General features: G+C 34.1%; 1 protein-coding gene and 1 long non-coding RNA gene across 2 annotated transcripts; both read right to left on the reverse strand.

The window, feature by feature from the left end:
* Positions 1–1,780: 1,780 nt before the first annotated feature.
* On the reverse strand, positions 1,781–4,453 carry LOC112735831 (uncharacterized). Its single transcript, XR_003168560.3, has 2 exons — positions 4,263–4,453; positions 1,781–4,125 (listed from the first exon to the last, which is right to left on the reverse strand). It is a non-coding gene; the product is annotated as an uncharacterized lncRNA (long non-coding RNA).
* Positions 4,454–6,663: 2,210 nt separating this feature from the next.
* Positions 6,664–13,268, reverse strand: LOC112737785 (probable alpha,alpha-trehalose-phosphate synthase [UDP-forming] 7). Its single transcript, XM_025787892.3, has 5 exons — positions 12,815–13,268; positions 11,186–12,408; positions 8,672–10,708; positions 7,870–8,143; positions 6,664–7,375 (listed from the first exon to the last, which is right to left on the reverse strand). The coding sequence occupies exons 3-5, from the start codon at positions 10,660–10,662 to the stop codon at positions 7,049–7,051; spliced, it is 2,592 nt and encodes an 863-aa protein (XP_025643677.1). The 5' UTR covers positions 10,663–10,708; positions 11,186–12,408; positions 12,815–13,268; the 3' UTR covers positions 6,664–7,048.
* Between the last annotated feature and the right edge of the window lie 970 nt (positions 13,269–14,238).

The following is a 14,238-nucleotide window of genomic DNA, read 5'->3' on the forward strand; positions in this document are numbered from 1 at the left end:
AGAGTCTCCTGCATATTTTCAATTGAATTGTAAACAAAGACCATTTTAAATGGGTCCATGGATATTCTTTTAATAGTTTCCAACATCACATGCTCCCTTCTTCGTACTTCTCAACCACTTTATAATCATTTTTTTTCATAATCAGAACCTATAAGGACATGTTTGAAAGATCTATCATAACTTGTATATCTTGTCTCCTTCTTTCTTTGAGTATTTTGTTGCTCTTTCATGTGGTAACTACTAGGATTGATCCTATAACTAGCTTTCTTATTAACATCTCTCTCGTATTTAGCTACTGACACTGAAAAAAATGTTATGCCATAAACTGTTCAAGCTGTGATGTTGATGGTTTGATGAACTAGAAGGGATTAAGAGAGGGAGAGAAATAAGTTCTTCTCATTGTTGGAGAGAATGAAAATCACCTTAGAAAATATTTGTTGAGTTATTACACCTTATATACTATGTACTTTTTATGTACTCTCACTAAAAAAATAATTACAATGGTAAACCTATTATTGATAAAAAAATAATCTAGGTAACACCCTTCCGCAAGCTAGAAGTGTGTAAATCTAACAATCCTAGCTTGGAAACATTAGCAAGAAAAGGACCCGGTGGCAGAGCTTTGGTAAGAAAATCAGCAAGTTGATCCTTGGAACGAACTGGTATAAAATGAATGAGACCAGACAAATGCTTGTCCCTAAATGGATTTAAGAAGGGTCAAGGGTTCGTTAAAGCACATACAATGGAAGCTACGGATATGTTCGTGAAGGTTCCAGGGCCCGAAGAACCAATTCTCCGTTTCAAAGTCTTAGACACCACAACCGTTGGGTGGGTAAGATTAGTCCTTTCCCACATACGTGGGTTCCTGTGCGACTGATGGTTCCGATGCTGTTAAATCAAGATGAGGAAGACGCCGTTATTATACATGATCTAGAACGTCGCTTGCGTGCAGACGCCCTTCTTAGCAGAAAACTATATTTCACCTATCTACGCTCACCGCACCATGAAGAAAATGTCATGCCCTAAACTGTTCAAGCTGTGATGTTGATGGTTCGATGAACCAAAAGGGATTAAGAGAGGGAGAAAAATAAGTTCTTCTCCATGTTGGAGAGAATGAAAATCACCTTAGAAAATATTTGTTGAGTTATTACACCTTATATACTATGTACTTTTTATGTACTCTCACTAAAAAATAATTACAATGGTAAACCTATTATTGATAAAGAAATAATCTAGGTAATACCCTCCCGCAAGCTAGAAGTGTGTAAATCTAACAATCCTAGCTTGGAAACATTAGCAAGAAAAGGAGCCGGTGGCAGAGCTTTGGTAAGAAAATCAGCAAGTTGATCCTTGGAACGAACTGGTATAAGATGAATGAGACTAGACAAATGCTTGTCCCCCAAACGGATTCAAGAAGGGTAAAGGATTCGTTAAGGCACATACAATGGAAGCTATGTTCGTGAAGGTTCCAGGGCCCGAGGAACCAATTCTCCGTTTCAAAGTCTTAGACACCACAACCGTTGGGTGGGTAAGATTAGTCATTTCCCACATACGTGGGGTTCCTGTGCGACTGATGGTTCCGATGCTGTTAAATCAAGATGAGGAAGACGTCGTTATTATACATGATCTAGAACGTCGCTTGCTTGCAGACGCCCTTCTTAGCAGAAAACTATACTTCACCTATCTACGCTCACCGCACCATGAAGAAAATGTCATGCCCTAAACTGTTCAAGCTGTGATGTTGATGGTTCGATGAACCAGAAGGGATTAAGAGAGGGAGAGAAATAAGTTCTTCTCCATGTTGGAGAGAATGAAAATCACCTTAGAAAATATTTGTTGAGTTATTACACCTTATATACTATGTACTTTTTATGTACTCTCACTAAAAAAATAATTACAATGGTAAACCTATTATTGATAAAAAAATAATCTAGGTAACACCCTTCCGCAAGCTAGAAGTGTGTAAATCTAACAATCCTAGCTTGGAAACATTAGCAAGAAAAGGACCCGGTGGCAGAGCTTTGGTAAGAAAATCAGCAAGTTGATCCTTGGAACGAACTGGTATAAAATGAATGAGACCAGACAAATGCTTGTCCCTAAACGGATTCAAGAAGGGTCAAGGGTTCGTTAAAGCACATACAATGGAAGCTACGGATATGTTCGTGAAGGTTCCAGGGCCCGAAGAACCAATTCTCCGTTTCAAAGTCTTAGACACCACAACCGTTGGGTGGGTAAGATTAGTCCTTTCCCACATACGTGGGGTTCCTGTGCGACTGATGGTTCCGATGCTGTTAAATCAAGATGAGAAAGACGCCGTTATTATACATGATCTAGAACGTCGCTTGCGTGCAGACGCCCTTCTTAGTAGAAAACTATACTTCACCTATCTACGCTCACCGCACCATGAAGAAAATGTCATGCCCTAAACTGTTCAAGCTGTGATGTTGATGGTTTGATGAACCAGAAGGGATTAAGAGAGGAAGAGAAATAAGTTCTTCTCAATGGAGAGAATGAAAATCACCTTAGAAAATATTTGTTAAGTTATTACACCTTATATACTATGTACTTTTTATGTACTCTCACTAAAAAAATAATTACAATGGTAAACCTATTATTGATAAAGAAATAATCTAGGTAAGAGACACTAATAGTTATACTCTATTTATTTCCCAGCCTTCAAGGTTATAAACTACCCTATGTGTATGGTTCTTGAAGGTATATTTAACAAAAGCAAATTCATGAGGAGTGCTCAACTGTTTCTTTTTCGATAAAAAGACAACAACATCTTGTCTCTCCTTGATAAATACTTCCCATACCCATTGAAGATTCACCAATTGTGGAATATTATCCACAAATACTATAAAGGATCTTTGCTTTAATATTCTAAAATTTTCACTTGCCTTTTGGTTTCGAAAAAGTTCTGTGTTCGCTCCCTGCTTCTTTGCCAAAGATTCTCTCAAATGGAGCTGATCTTGTTGGATACTTGAGATACATTTACTCTCCAAATATTACAAATAAATGGTCTAATATATGATCAAGGTATAATATCTACTTTTAATCTTTATACCTCTTAGACAATCATTGACTTGAGCGTCATAGTTTTTTGTAGGTACATTGCCACCGCGTTGAGACACTAACCAGGATCAAGGAGATCCACAGTCTCGTGTCTCAATCCTAAAAATTAATGTTCTATGACTCCGAGAGGTAATTCTAATCTTACTTAAAAATTGTGTCAACATGTTCTCCATCATACAAAAACCAGAAGAGTCTCAACAAAAAGATCATATAGATTGTTTCAGCACGAACCACCTTCAAATAGATTACCTACAATCCTAGACAATCCTAATAACCCTCATAAAAGGGTTATGGAAATAGACTCATTTCAAAAGGAGTTTAACTAAAAAAACAATATCAAGATCCAAAACTATGTGTATGACTACCTATGACCATAAGAGGAAAATCCAACCTCATTGAAGCCAAGAAGTAGGAGACACTCAACATCCAAATCGCTCTTAGGTTATGTTTGTTTGAGAGAAAATGAGAAGGAAAGAAAAGGGAGGAAAAAAAATTAGAAGAAAAATAATTATTTTTCATTGTTTGGTTGAGAAGAGAAATTAAAGAAAAAAAGTTGAATGGTGTAAAAAAGTGGATGAGACATACCAATTTTTTTTTTCAATTTTTTTAATATATTTTATAATACAAGAATGAAATTGTCTTTTTATAACATTTCTTTCCTTCTTATTTTTCTTTCATCCAAACACATCTAAAAAAAATAAAAATCCACTCAATTTCTTTCTTTCCAACCAAACATAGTCTTAGAGAGCTAGATAACAAATCCCCTCCCAGCTAGTACCTTTCTTGCTCCCAAGCTTATCTGACGATCCCTTACCAACACCAAACCCCCCACCGCCATGATTTTAGTTGGGATATTGAGCACCATGTTCCTCCAATTTATTAATGCTCTAGGATTAACACATTGAGAAAAAGTATCATAATGATGAACTCATAAGTGTTTATGAGGAAAAAGTCGCACCTAATGACCACATCACTTTGTTCATCGCCATCAAAACATTCTGATACCCAATCCTTTAAGATGAAGTGGTAAATCATACACTTCGACTTGGCCTGCAATGTCACCAAAGGAAAAACAAAACCTAAATTAGATCCAGGGAATCCCAGTGGTGCTACTATTGAAGAAGTACATCACATATCAAAAAATCATGAAAATTGTCAAAAGAGAAAAGGTTGTACAAGAAAAGTACCATAATGTCATCCTCCTTGCTAAATGTAAAAGCCTTCAAATATTCATTTATGTCGATCTAATGGATCCATAAATCCCCAAGCGAAAGAGGTATGCATGCCCAGATCAAAGCAGCCAAACTAGTCAAAGGCTTTTTTGAGGCACAACTGAGGTTGAAGTCATTCCTTTACTCCAAAACATCATGGACCTATCCTAAACAATCACAAATGCATTGATAATTAATAACTTCAACTCTGTGAAACTACTCTCCACTGTATTGAGGAACAAACCAATTGCCAGAAGTAAAAATGACAAAATCAAAAAAGATAACTGAAATGATAATACAAATTTAGAGTATCTTCAAGCCAAGGTTCATCAGAAAAACAAACACCCAACTTGGTTGAGTATCACAGTCAAAATGCCTAACCAATCATCATCCTCGTTATTAATTTATAAAGATAAACATAAATTGGATTACTTAAATATCATAAATAATTAATCATATATCATAAAATAATAATATTTGAATGACAAAGATAACAATATCTTATGTCAAAAGTTAAGATGGTATAAACGATGAATAATATAGGTGAAGCAAAAATTAAATGTAAAAGAAGACATAGAAAAAAATTTAAAGGGTAAAGTATTATTTTGATTTCTCAATATTTTGTCTAAATTTTAGTTTGATTCTTAATGTTTTTAAAAGTTCTATTTTAGTCTCAAAAAGTTTCAAATGGATTCAATATTATCTCACTGTTAAATATGACATGAACAATTAACATATTAAATAGACAATAACATTTAATTTCAACACATAAGTGAAATTAATTCTCCAACGATCACATATATAAATTATTTTTCTTAGATTTTGGAGCGTTGATAATTAATTACTAAAGTTTGAGATTTTATACAAAAAAATGAAAAAAAAATGTTAAAAAAGGGTTTTGATCATGTTTATATAATATACAAAATTAAAAAGATATAATTTAACTAAAAATATTATCAACATTCATGTCATCCACTTAAGTGGAATACAAATTTACCATTTTATATCATAATTATCAGAATTGAACCGAATCAGCCGAGTAAACCGAAAAACCGATAGTTTAACTGATTCGATTAGTAGACTAAGATCGGACTTGCATTTAAACTGGTCAACGATGGTTAAATCCGTTAAAAACTGATCCATTCGCACTTCAGACCCCACTAGACTCGTCGCGGATTCACGGTGCACCCACGGACCGCCGAATCATCGTAGAAACTCCCTCCAATACAACCCCAAAAATGTTAAAAGCAAGGTTTGAATATGGGGCTGCTTGTGCACACAAGCTCCCCCTTCACTATGCTAACTAGTTTCTTACTAATATATATATGACAAAAAAATATATATATAAAAAACCATGAATGAATTTTTTTTTTTTATCCTTTTAAGTATAGATTCACATGGATACTAAACAAGTAAAAACACATAGTATATAAATATATTGATATATTGATATTGATTGTGTTATCTTTTTTTCTTTGTTTATTTAAATTAAAAAAATATTTTATACTAGTGACTAATTTATTATCTCTTTTTACAGTATAAATTATATCTAATAATTAATATTTAATTATTATTAATATATTTTAAAAAAATATGCATTTAACTTTTAATTTTAATTATATTTTTATAATTTTATATTTTTATTTAATTATAACCGGATCAACCGAGTAAATTAGTAACTTACCAGTTGAATTAGTGACCAATAACCCAATCATATGATCGAATCGATTACCGATTCGATTTTGATAACTATGCTTTATATTATTATAATCTTATTCCACTCCAAGATATTTTTATTTTTCATTTTAATATATAGTTTAACTATTTTCTTTTTTGTCTTTTTTTTTCTTTCTGTGCATCTCGTGTAAGTATAGTTTATTTTCATCTCCATTGCATTTCATGGTACATTTACAATTAAAAAATATATTTATACACTGCAATTAATGACTCTGTATTTATATATAAATACATATTTTTGGTGACTATATAAATGCATATATTAATATATATTTTATACTAATAATTAATTTTAACAACTAATTTTAACATCCACATAACATTAATGTTTATACTTTTACACTAATCCACGATTATAGTATATTCACTTTCGTTATTCCTATGTGCATCGCCCATGCCTTACTCTAGTTAAACATGTATATAATACAATTTTTTCTATATATTCATATAGATACACATAAACACAAATTAAATTAAATCCAAATATTAACCATGAAAACATTCAATTAACAACAATTAACAAATGAAAGAAGTACATAAAATTTTAATATGAAAATATCCATTTCCCATGTGGCCTAGCTATGCTATTATTCTATCCTCCTATTTACTTCTCTAATTTTTGTTAATTATGTAAAAAAAATTGAAATAATTGCATTTCTATATCCAATCAAGTGAATCAACTGTCTAAATATATTTGGAAATGTTGGGAAGGCAAATAAGAGCTTCCACTTCTTGCTTCCTTTGTTACAGAATGCCAGTATAACATCTTTCCCTACTCTTCCAACTAGAATTATCAATGACATGAACAGAAAACCAATGACGGGATTATCCCAAAAATATATGTAATATATAATTGAAGAAATTAAAAATAATAATAAAAAAAGAAATAGATTGGGGAAAAAAAAGGAAAAGAAAAAAAAAATTATGAAAGCATTCTCAGCCCAACGCCCCAAATGATAGCTCACCCACGAATATTACACCCAATTAAACAAATCATTTTATCTAAAAAGTCAGGAGAAACCTCATCATAATCTCACTTGCCTTTGAAAAGAATCTCCAATTTCTTCTAAGTCGGGTGAAGAATCTGATTCTTCTGCCAAAGATTCAAGCATGCTTATTACTTCAGTAGTATCATCCAGATAATACTTAGCTTTGCTTGGTTTTTGTCCAACTGTGCAGGCAAATACAGAAGAATTGGCTGAAAGAATATTTCTTGAGATTGAACTACTGATTATTTCAAACATGTCTTCATCTGATCTATCATCACCAACACACAACACAAAATCAGCCTGTTTGCCATTCTCTGCCATTGATGAAAATATCCTTTCGGCAACTAAGCCTTTGCTCACATCCTGCAAAGAAAAACATTGACAGATGTATTCAACATGAAGCAGGTCACCTCTCATCAGGGTCCACAACAGCAATCTTAACCATAAGAGTTTATGCCAATGTTTTAAAAAAAAAAAACAAAAGATATTATGATTAAACGGCTCAGGTTCACAGGTCAAGTTGATGGAGGAGTTCTACTATATGCTTGTAGTTCAACCAAATGAACTATAAGAATCTCCAAAATTTCTTTTTCTTATATATTAAATAAAGTTCCACCCTGCCTATAATTTGACAATCAACAAATTTTAAACCTTTATGGCTGCAAATGTCCCTTTTTTTCTTTTTTTTTTTCCTTTTTTCTTTCTTTTCCTCTAATATTTGTCACTCAATGGCTGAAATGAACACTCCAATAATAAAATTGCTGGCAAGGCATGAATGATCTCTGCTGCTGATACCATTTGCTATTAAGTGCTTATCCGGGTTTTATTAGATAATGATTTAAAGAAATTATATATACCTGGGGTTTTACTTCAACAATGAACTGGCCACTCTTCACGGCAACGGGCTCATTGGCTAAAACACTTTCTAGATGATCCAACATTTCCTTAGCTTGAGAAGATCCGAAACCAAGATCTGCGTCCCGGTATTGCCAGACCAAAGCACTTTCCTTTGTTTCAATGTTGGAACCATCAGTTGCCTCTGTGTAGAGTTTCATCACGGGTTCAGCAATCTGCATCCATCCAAAGTCCATGTTCTTACCACAAATTTCCCATTGTGCACTTTGCGACCATCTGAAATGGGCTCAAATTTCTTAAAACATCGCCTCATCATAAAAGAGAACATATGACTGAATGTCAAGAGATAAGAAACTATACTGAAGAAAAATGCAAATGCACATATATTTACAAGAATGCCCTCAATATATATAATTACACCCCTTTTTATTTAATTTTGGATAAGAATAAATAAAAAAGTAGTATTTAGTGAATTTAGTTTCTAGATTTGATCACCTCTACTTACAAGAATACCTAGATCTATTTAATCTTGGGTTTTCTCAATTCTCATGACTAATTTAAACTTATACAGGGTAAAACGACTTGTTAAAAGCATTTGTCAAAGCAGAGATAAAAGGATTTCCAATTAGATTAAATGACTAAATACTGCCAAATTTGGATTGGGAAGAAAACTACCACGAGTAACAAAAGGAAATTAACATCATTTTTCATATTCAGACAAAAGGCCCCTTCTAACTTATAGCATAAGTTATGTGCGTAAATGTTTTATATGACCCATACAGTAAGTAATAGCAAAGATCATACCTCAAAAAGTAACCATGTTCTGCGGCAATTCCCAGATTTTTGCAGGGTAAGAACCAATCACTTAAGCTATTCCTCCCCCTTCCGCTAACAATGAAAACTACATTTCTGGGGTCTGCACAAAGCGTGTCCAAAAGAGAGATAACCTCATTGCTTGGACTCTTATTAATGGAATTCTGTGGCATCACCGTACCATCATAGTCCAACAAAATGGCCCTACTCCTTGCCCTCTTGTAAGATGAAACCATAGCATCAATTGAGAGCTTACGAAAATTTGGGTCAAGTGCTACAACTCTAAATCCAAAACTAAGACCAATTCCCCAACATCTTTTTCTTAGAAGGTCAGCGCAAGCCCTCTCCATGTCCTGCAAGAAACTACGTGACCAATATGCTACATCATGTGTGCTAACATACCGGTAGTGCTTTTCATGCCGCAACTGCTTCTCTCCATCACTCATTGAGATAGCCTCATTCATTGCCTCTGCAGTGGCCTCAACATTCCATGGATTGACACGTATAGCCCCACTGAGTGATGGAGAACACCCAATAAATTCTGATATTACTAACATACTCTTCTTTGGGCTTCTAATATCGGAACATGAACCATTACCAGATATTCCCTGTCTACAAGCAATATATTCATAAGGAGTTAGATTCATCCCATCTCTCACAGCTGTGACAATAACACACTCAGCAAGGCTGTAATAGGCAACCTTTTCAGCAACTGAAACTGATCTATCAATAAAAATAATTGGTTCATAACCAGGCCGTCCATACATCCTGTTAATCCTGCTGCAGCTTTCTTCTATTTCAGCATGTATCTCTTCTAGATGTATCCCTTTTCCCCTTGCAGGATTTACAACCTGGACCAGAACAGCTCTTCCTTGCCATTTGGGGTGTTGTTTGAGCATTTGCTCCATAGCCAAAATCTTCAAATTAATACCTTTAAAAATGTCCATATCATCAACACCAAGCAAAATGGTTTTCCCTTCAAATTGCTGTTTGAGCTCCCTTGCCTTGCACTCCTCATCTGCCATCTTCATAACGGTTTCAATTCGACCCATGTGAATCCCTACAGGCATAATCTTAATACTGATAGTCCTTCCATAATATTCCAATCCTAGATAGCCCCTCTTTGACTGATACTCCAGACCCAGCATACGACTACAGCAAGAAAGGAAATGACGAGCATAGTCAAACGTGTGGAATCCAATGATATCAGAGTTGAGTAATGCTTTAAGTATCTCCTCCCTGACAGGAAGAGTCCTATATATCTCTGATGAAGGAAAGGGACTATGCAGGAAAAATCCCAGTTTAACCCTGTTAAAGCGCCTTCTTATAAAGGTTGGCAGCACCATCAAATGATAATCATGAACCCAAATAAAATCATCTTCTGGGTTTATTATTTCAACTACCTTTTGAAAAAATAGCTTATTTGCTAGCACATAGGCTTCCCATAAAGATCGATCAAAACGGTGGCTGTTAGCGGTTGAAAATGGTAACATGTAATGAAAAAGTGGCCATAACTGCCTTTTACAGAAGCCATCATAAAACTTTGCCAAAACATCAGCGGGTAGAAAAGTAGGAACACATTTGAATTTATCCAACAAATACTGTGACACATCATCCTGCTCAGCTGGGTCAATGTCAACACGCAATGATCCAACATAAAGAACCTCCATCTCTTCTGGAAGTCCATCCTTGAGTTGTAAAAGCAAGGAATCCTCATTCCAACTGAAATTCCAACCTTGGTTGTCCTCTCGTCGCTTTGCTTTTAAAGGTAGCTGATTTGCTACAATGATCATTCTATCTGTAGAAACAGTTGACGGGTTATCAGAAGAAACACTAACTGCCTGATCATCATCTACTTCTGTGACAATCCCAGGTACACTCATAACCCTTGGCATCCGCCGCCGTTCTTTAAACGAATTCCCCATTGCCGGGAAATTCCCAGAAGCCAAATCTAAGAGATTTGTATACGACCTTGACATCATCTTTGCGTCGTCTTAATTGCACACAATCCAAAAAAACTGACTTACTCTACAAAATTGACAAAAAGCACCAATATTAAAATCATTCATCATTTGAATACACAAGTAAACAATGAAACTCACAACCAACATACACAAGAGGGCGTAAGCATAAACATTAACAAGCGAAAGTAAGATTCATGAACTGATGATAACCAAGAACACTTACTCTTGGCTAGTCATTTGTGCTGAAAAATTATTTGCAATTTACCCAAATGCAGACACATAGCGCATACACATATGCAACATGATTCGATAAAGAAGCATTCCAACGTTTGACAGTGTTCCAACATAGGCTATATTACATCACAAACAAGAAAACATGCATTATACCAACCAAACCCCGTCGATTCCCATCACAATAAGATCAAAGACAACAAAATCCGACCACATAAAATGAAAATAGAAACCTTTTGTTCTTTACCCTCATTCTAAGCAACACAGAAATGGAGCTAAGGAATTGGGAAAATGGGGAATTAAAACATACCTGTAGCGATTGAAACAATGACCAAAGAATCCTTATTGGTGACAGTAGCAGGTTGGAGCTGAATTCGATTGGGAAAATTTCTGCAGATAACACCTAAAAAGGGAAAGGAAAAAAACTAGGGTTTCTTATTTCGCAAGATCTCAATTCTCAACTCTTTTCTTCTTCGTTCTCCTTCTCCTTATTCTTCTCTCCCACAAAAATGAGAACAATAATAATAAAATAAAAAATAAGAAACGAATTATTATGATGATGAAATAGGAAAGCGCTAGGAAATAATGAATATTCAGAGAATTAATAATATAAACCTTTTAGTTTTCAGTTTTACGCATTAATTCATATAATTAATAATTAAAAAATATTATTATTCAAGAGATGTGATGACTGGAAAATACCTTAATTTTATTTATTTTAAACAAAAATATTAGTTGGTGTCTCTTTTTATTTCTTTATTATCTTTTTCTAAAGCACAACATAATCGTGCACCTCTTATCTACAGTTTCAGAGGCAAAAGGAATCGCGGCACAGACCAATGAGAGCTTGATTTGGCACGTGTGAGGTCAAAGGTGAAGAAGGGACCGTCATTGCAAAATCGCTGCTGCTGTGAGATTTAGCTGTAAGGGGTAAGTGAGTGAGTAACTGCAGGTGAGGTTAGTAAAACTTTAATATGAAATTGGATAAGGTTGGCCAACCGAGTGAACCGATAGGTGCCAGCTGGCAGCACTGAGGGTGTGCGGAATAGCACGCGTCGTGCGCGTGAAACATGAGAGAGGATGTAAATTTTGTGAATTTTTTTCTTATAAAAACAAAAAAATCTTTATTTTCAAAAATAAATCTAACCAAAATAACTATTCTTTTGGCTTCTCACCAGGTTCGCGCAACCCTCGACGAACTTATCTTCCAAAATTCACATAATCCTTAACGAACTCTGAAAATAGCTACTCCTTTCATCAGTTAAATTTTAAAGTGGTCACTTAAATTATGTTCGAACTCTAAAATAGTCTTTTTAAATTAATAATTACCTAGATTCATTCTTAAATTACACTTTGAAATTCAGAATAGTTCTGTCAAACAATTTCTGTCCACGAAGCGCCATAGAAAAGTTGATGTGGACTCATTCCTCTTCAATAGCGCTGCTCTGAGTACTCTCACTGCAGCGATTCCGTTCAAAATCGACTAGTCTCCACGGTTGGTTTTGTCATGGTCGTTGTTAAGAGAGTGTGTAGCTGATCACACCAATAGAAAAAAGGCTTATTGTTGCAGCTGTTTTGTTGCTTCAAACATATCACCAGCATAGACAAAAGTATATAAACCTTCCTTTTAAATAGAAATCATAAATCATATTTAATTACATTTTAATTTCTTATCATTAAACGCATATTTCTAAACATAACTCATAAAATCATATCTCTAGCACCAGCTATTATACTACTTTACTTGCATCTCAGATATTGTCCTTAACAAGACTTCACTGACCTTTCTATATATACACAAATTAGGGTAAGGCAAATTCTACCAATTTTTCTGCTATGTAATATGTTCTCTCTACTTTTTAACAATCATCAAGCACAATACACAGAAATTAGGACAAAATTATACAAATGAAAAGATAAAAAACAAACAAAAGTGGACCGGTAATTGGAGCGTTCATCAAGCATCCTCTTCAAGCATCCTCGAACTCAAATAGTCAAATCCTTCCTCTGCCTCCTCACAGCGTTCCTCAACCTCTCAACCTCCTTCTCCGTGGCCTCCCGCTCCTGCAACGCTGCCTCCCCCGTCTCCACCTCGCCTCCGGAGATCCTCTCCTTCCTCCGCTTCCTCTAGCTCTCCCAGCTTTCCCCTTCCCCTTCTCTGTCCCCCCTTCTTCACGGCCATTATCGCCGTGTACGGTGATCAGCTATAGGATTTTGAACACACTCTCTCAACAACGACGATGATGAAGCTGACTCTGGAGACCAGCTGATTTTTAATGTAATCAAAACACTCAGAACAGCACCATCGAGGAGGAACAAGGAGAGAAAAAGATCTCTGCTTGTGCTTTGGGAGGGAGAGAAAGTATTGGAAAAAAAATTTTTAAAGTTTTTTTTTTAATAATTAAAATTTAAACCATATAATTGATTAAATTATATTATTTTTATTAAAATTATATTAAATAAATCGATTTAAATAAAAAATTAGTAAATTTTAAATCAGTTTAAATTAATATTTTTTATAAAAAATAATTATAATATTTTTATTATATATATTTATTAATTATATTAATTTTAAAAATTTTAAATTCTAATTTTTAATTAAAATTTAAAATTTTTAAAATTAATAAATATAATATAAATATTTTATTTATTTTTATAATAAAAATATTATAGTTATTTTTTATAAAAAAAATTAATTTAGATAAGTTTAAAGTTTGATTTACTAATTTTTTAGTTAAATCGATTTATCTGATCTAATTTTCATAAAAATAATACAGTTTAATTAATTATATAGGTTGAATTTTAATTATTAAAAACGTTTTTAAAAAAAGATATTTTAAATATTTTTATCTGAGTGGTTTAAATTATTGTTGAGAAAAGGATTTATATGCTTAAAGAATGAAGCAATGTGGTTTGACTCAATTTAGGCGTCAATCAATTATAGTGTCACTTAGAGCTTGCCAATATGTCAGCAACGAGTTTACGACAGTTTTTCGATGATGTCTCTTTGATGGGCATGGATTCCATGTGCCGACGCTCTCTAGCACACTAGTGCACATAGAGTTTATGTTCGGCTGACCGATGCACCAATTGATGATGGCCGTCGGATCTCTCTTGTTTTTGTAATCCAACGATAGAGATCATGCTACCTCTTCTCTCCTTTGATTGGCTAGTGGATATCTTGTGTTAGAGGGGTCACTTTGCAAAATTTACTTTGTAGGTGGTTATTTTTGTTAGATTCAAAAATTATTTGGGTTATGTAGAATTAGTTCACGATGTTTTAAGACTGAAATTAATGGCAGTTAATGATTCTGCATTAAGTCCCGCCAGCCTCCGGTGAAGACGATTCGACGCGGGTGCTCC

The sequence above is a fragment of the Arachis hypogaea genome, chromosome 13 (genome assembly GCF_003086295.3).
Source record: "Arachis hypogaea cultivar Tifrunner chromosome 13, arahy.Tifrunner.gnm2.J5K5, whole genome shotgun sequence".
In the NCBI taxonomy this organism is placed as follows: Eukaryota; Viridiplantae; Streptophyta; class Magnoliopsida; order Fabales; family Fabaceae; genus Arachis; species Arachis hypogaea.

Excerpts from the sequence above, each read along its gene's own strand:
- LOC112737785 (XM_025787892.3), bottom strand. The coding sequence starts at position 10,662 with ATGATGTCAAGGTCGTATACAAATCTCTTAGATTTGGCTTCTGGGAAT. Across the intron at positions 8,144-8,671 it reads GAACATGGTTACTTTTTGAG|ATGGTCGCAAAGTGCACAAT; the intron begins GTATGATCTTTG and ends AGCCCATTTCAG. Across the intron at positions 7,376-7,869 it reads TTGTTGAAGTAAAACCCCAG|GATGTGAGCAAAGGCTTAGT; the intron begins GTATATATAATT and ends TTTTCTTTGCAG.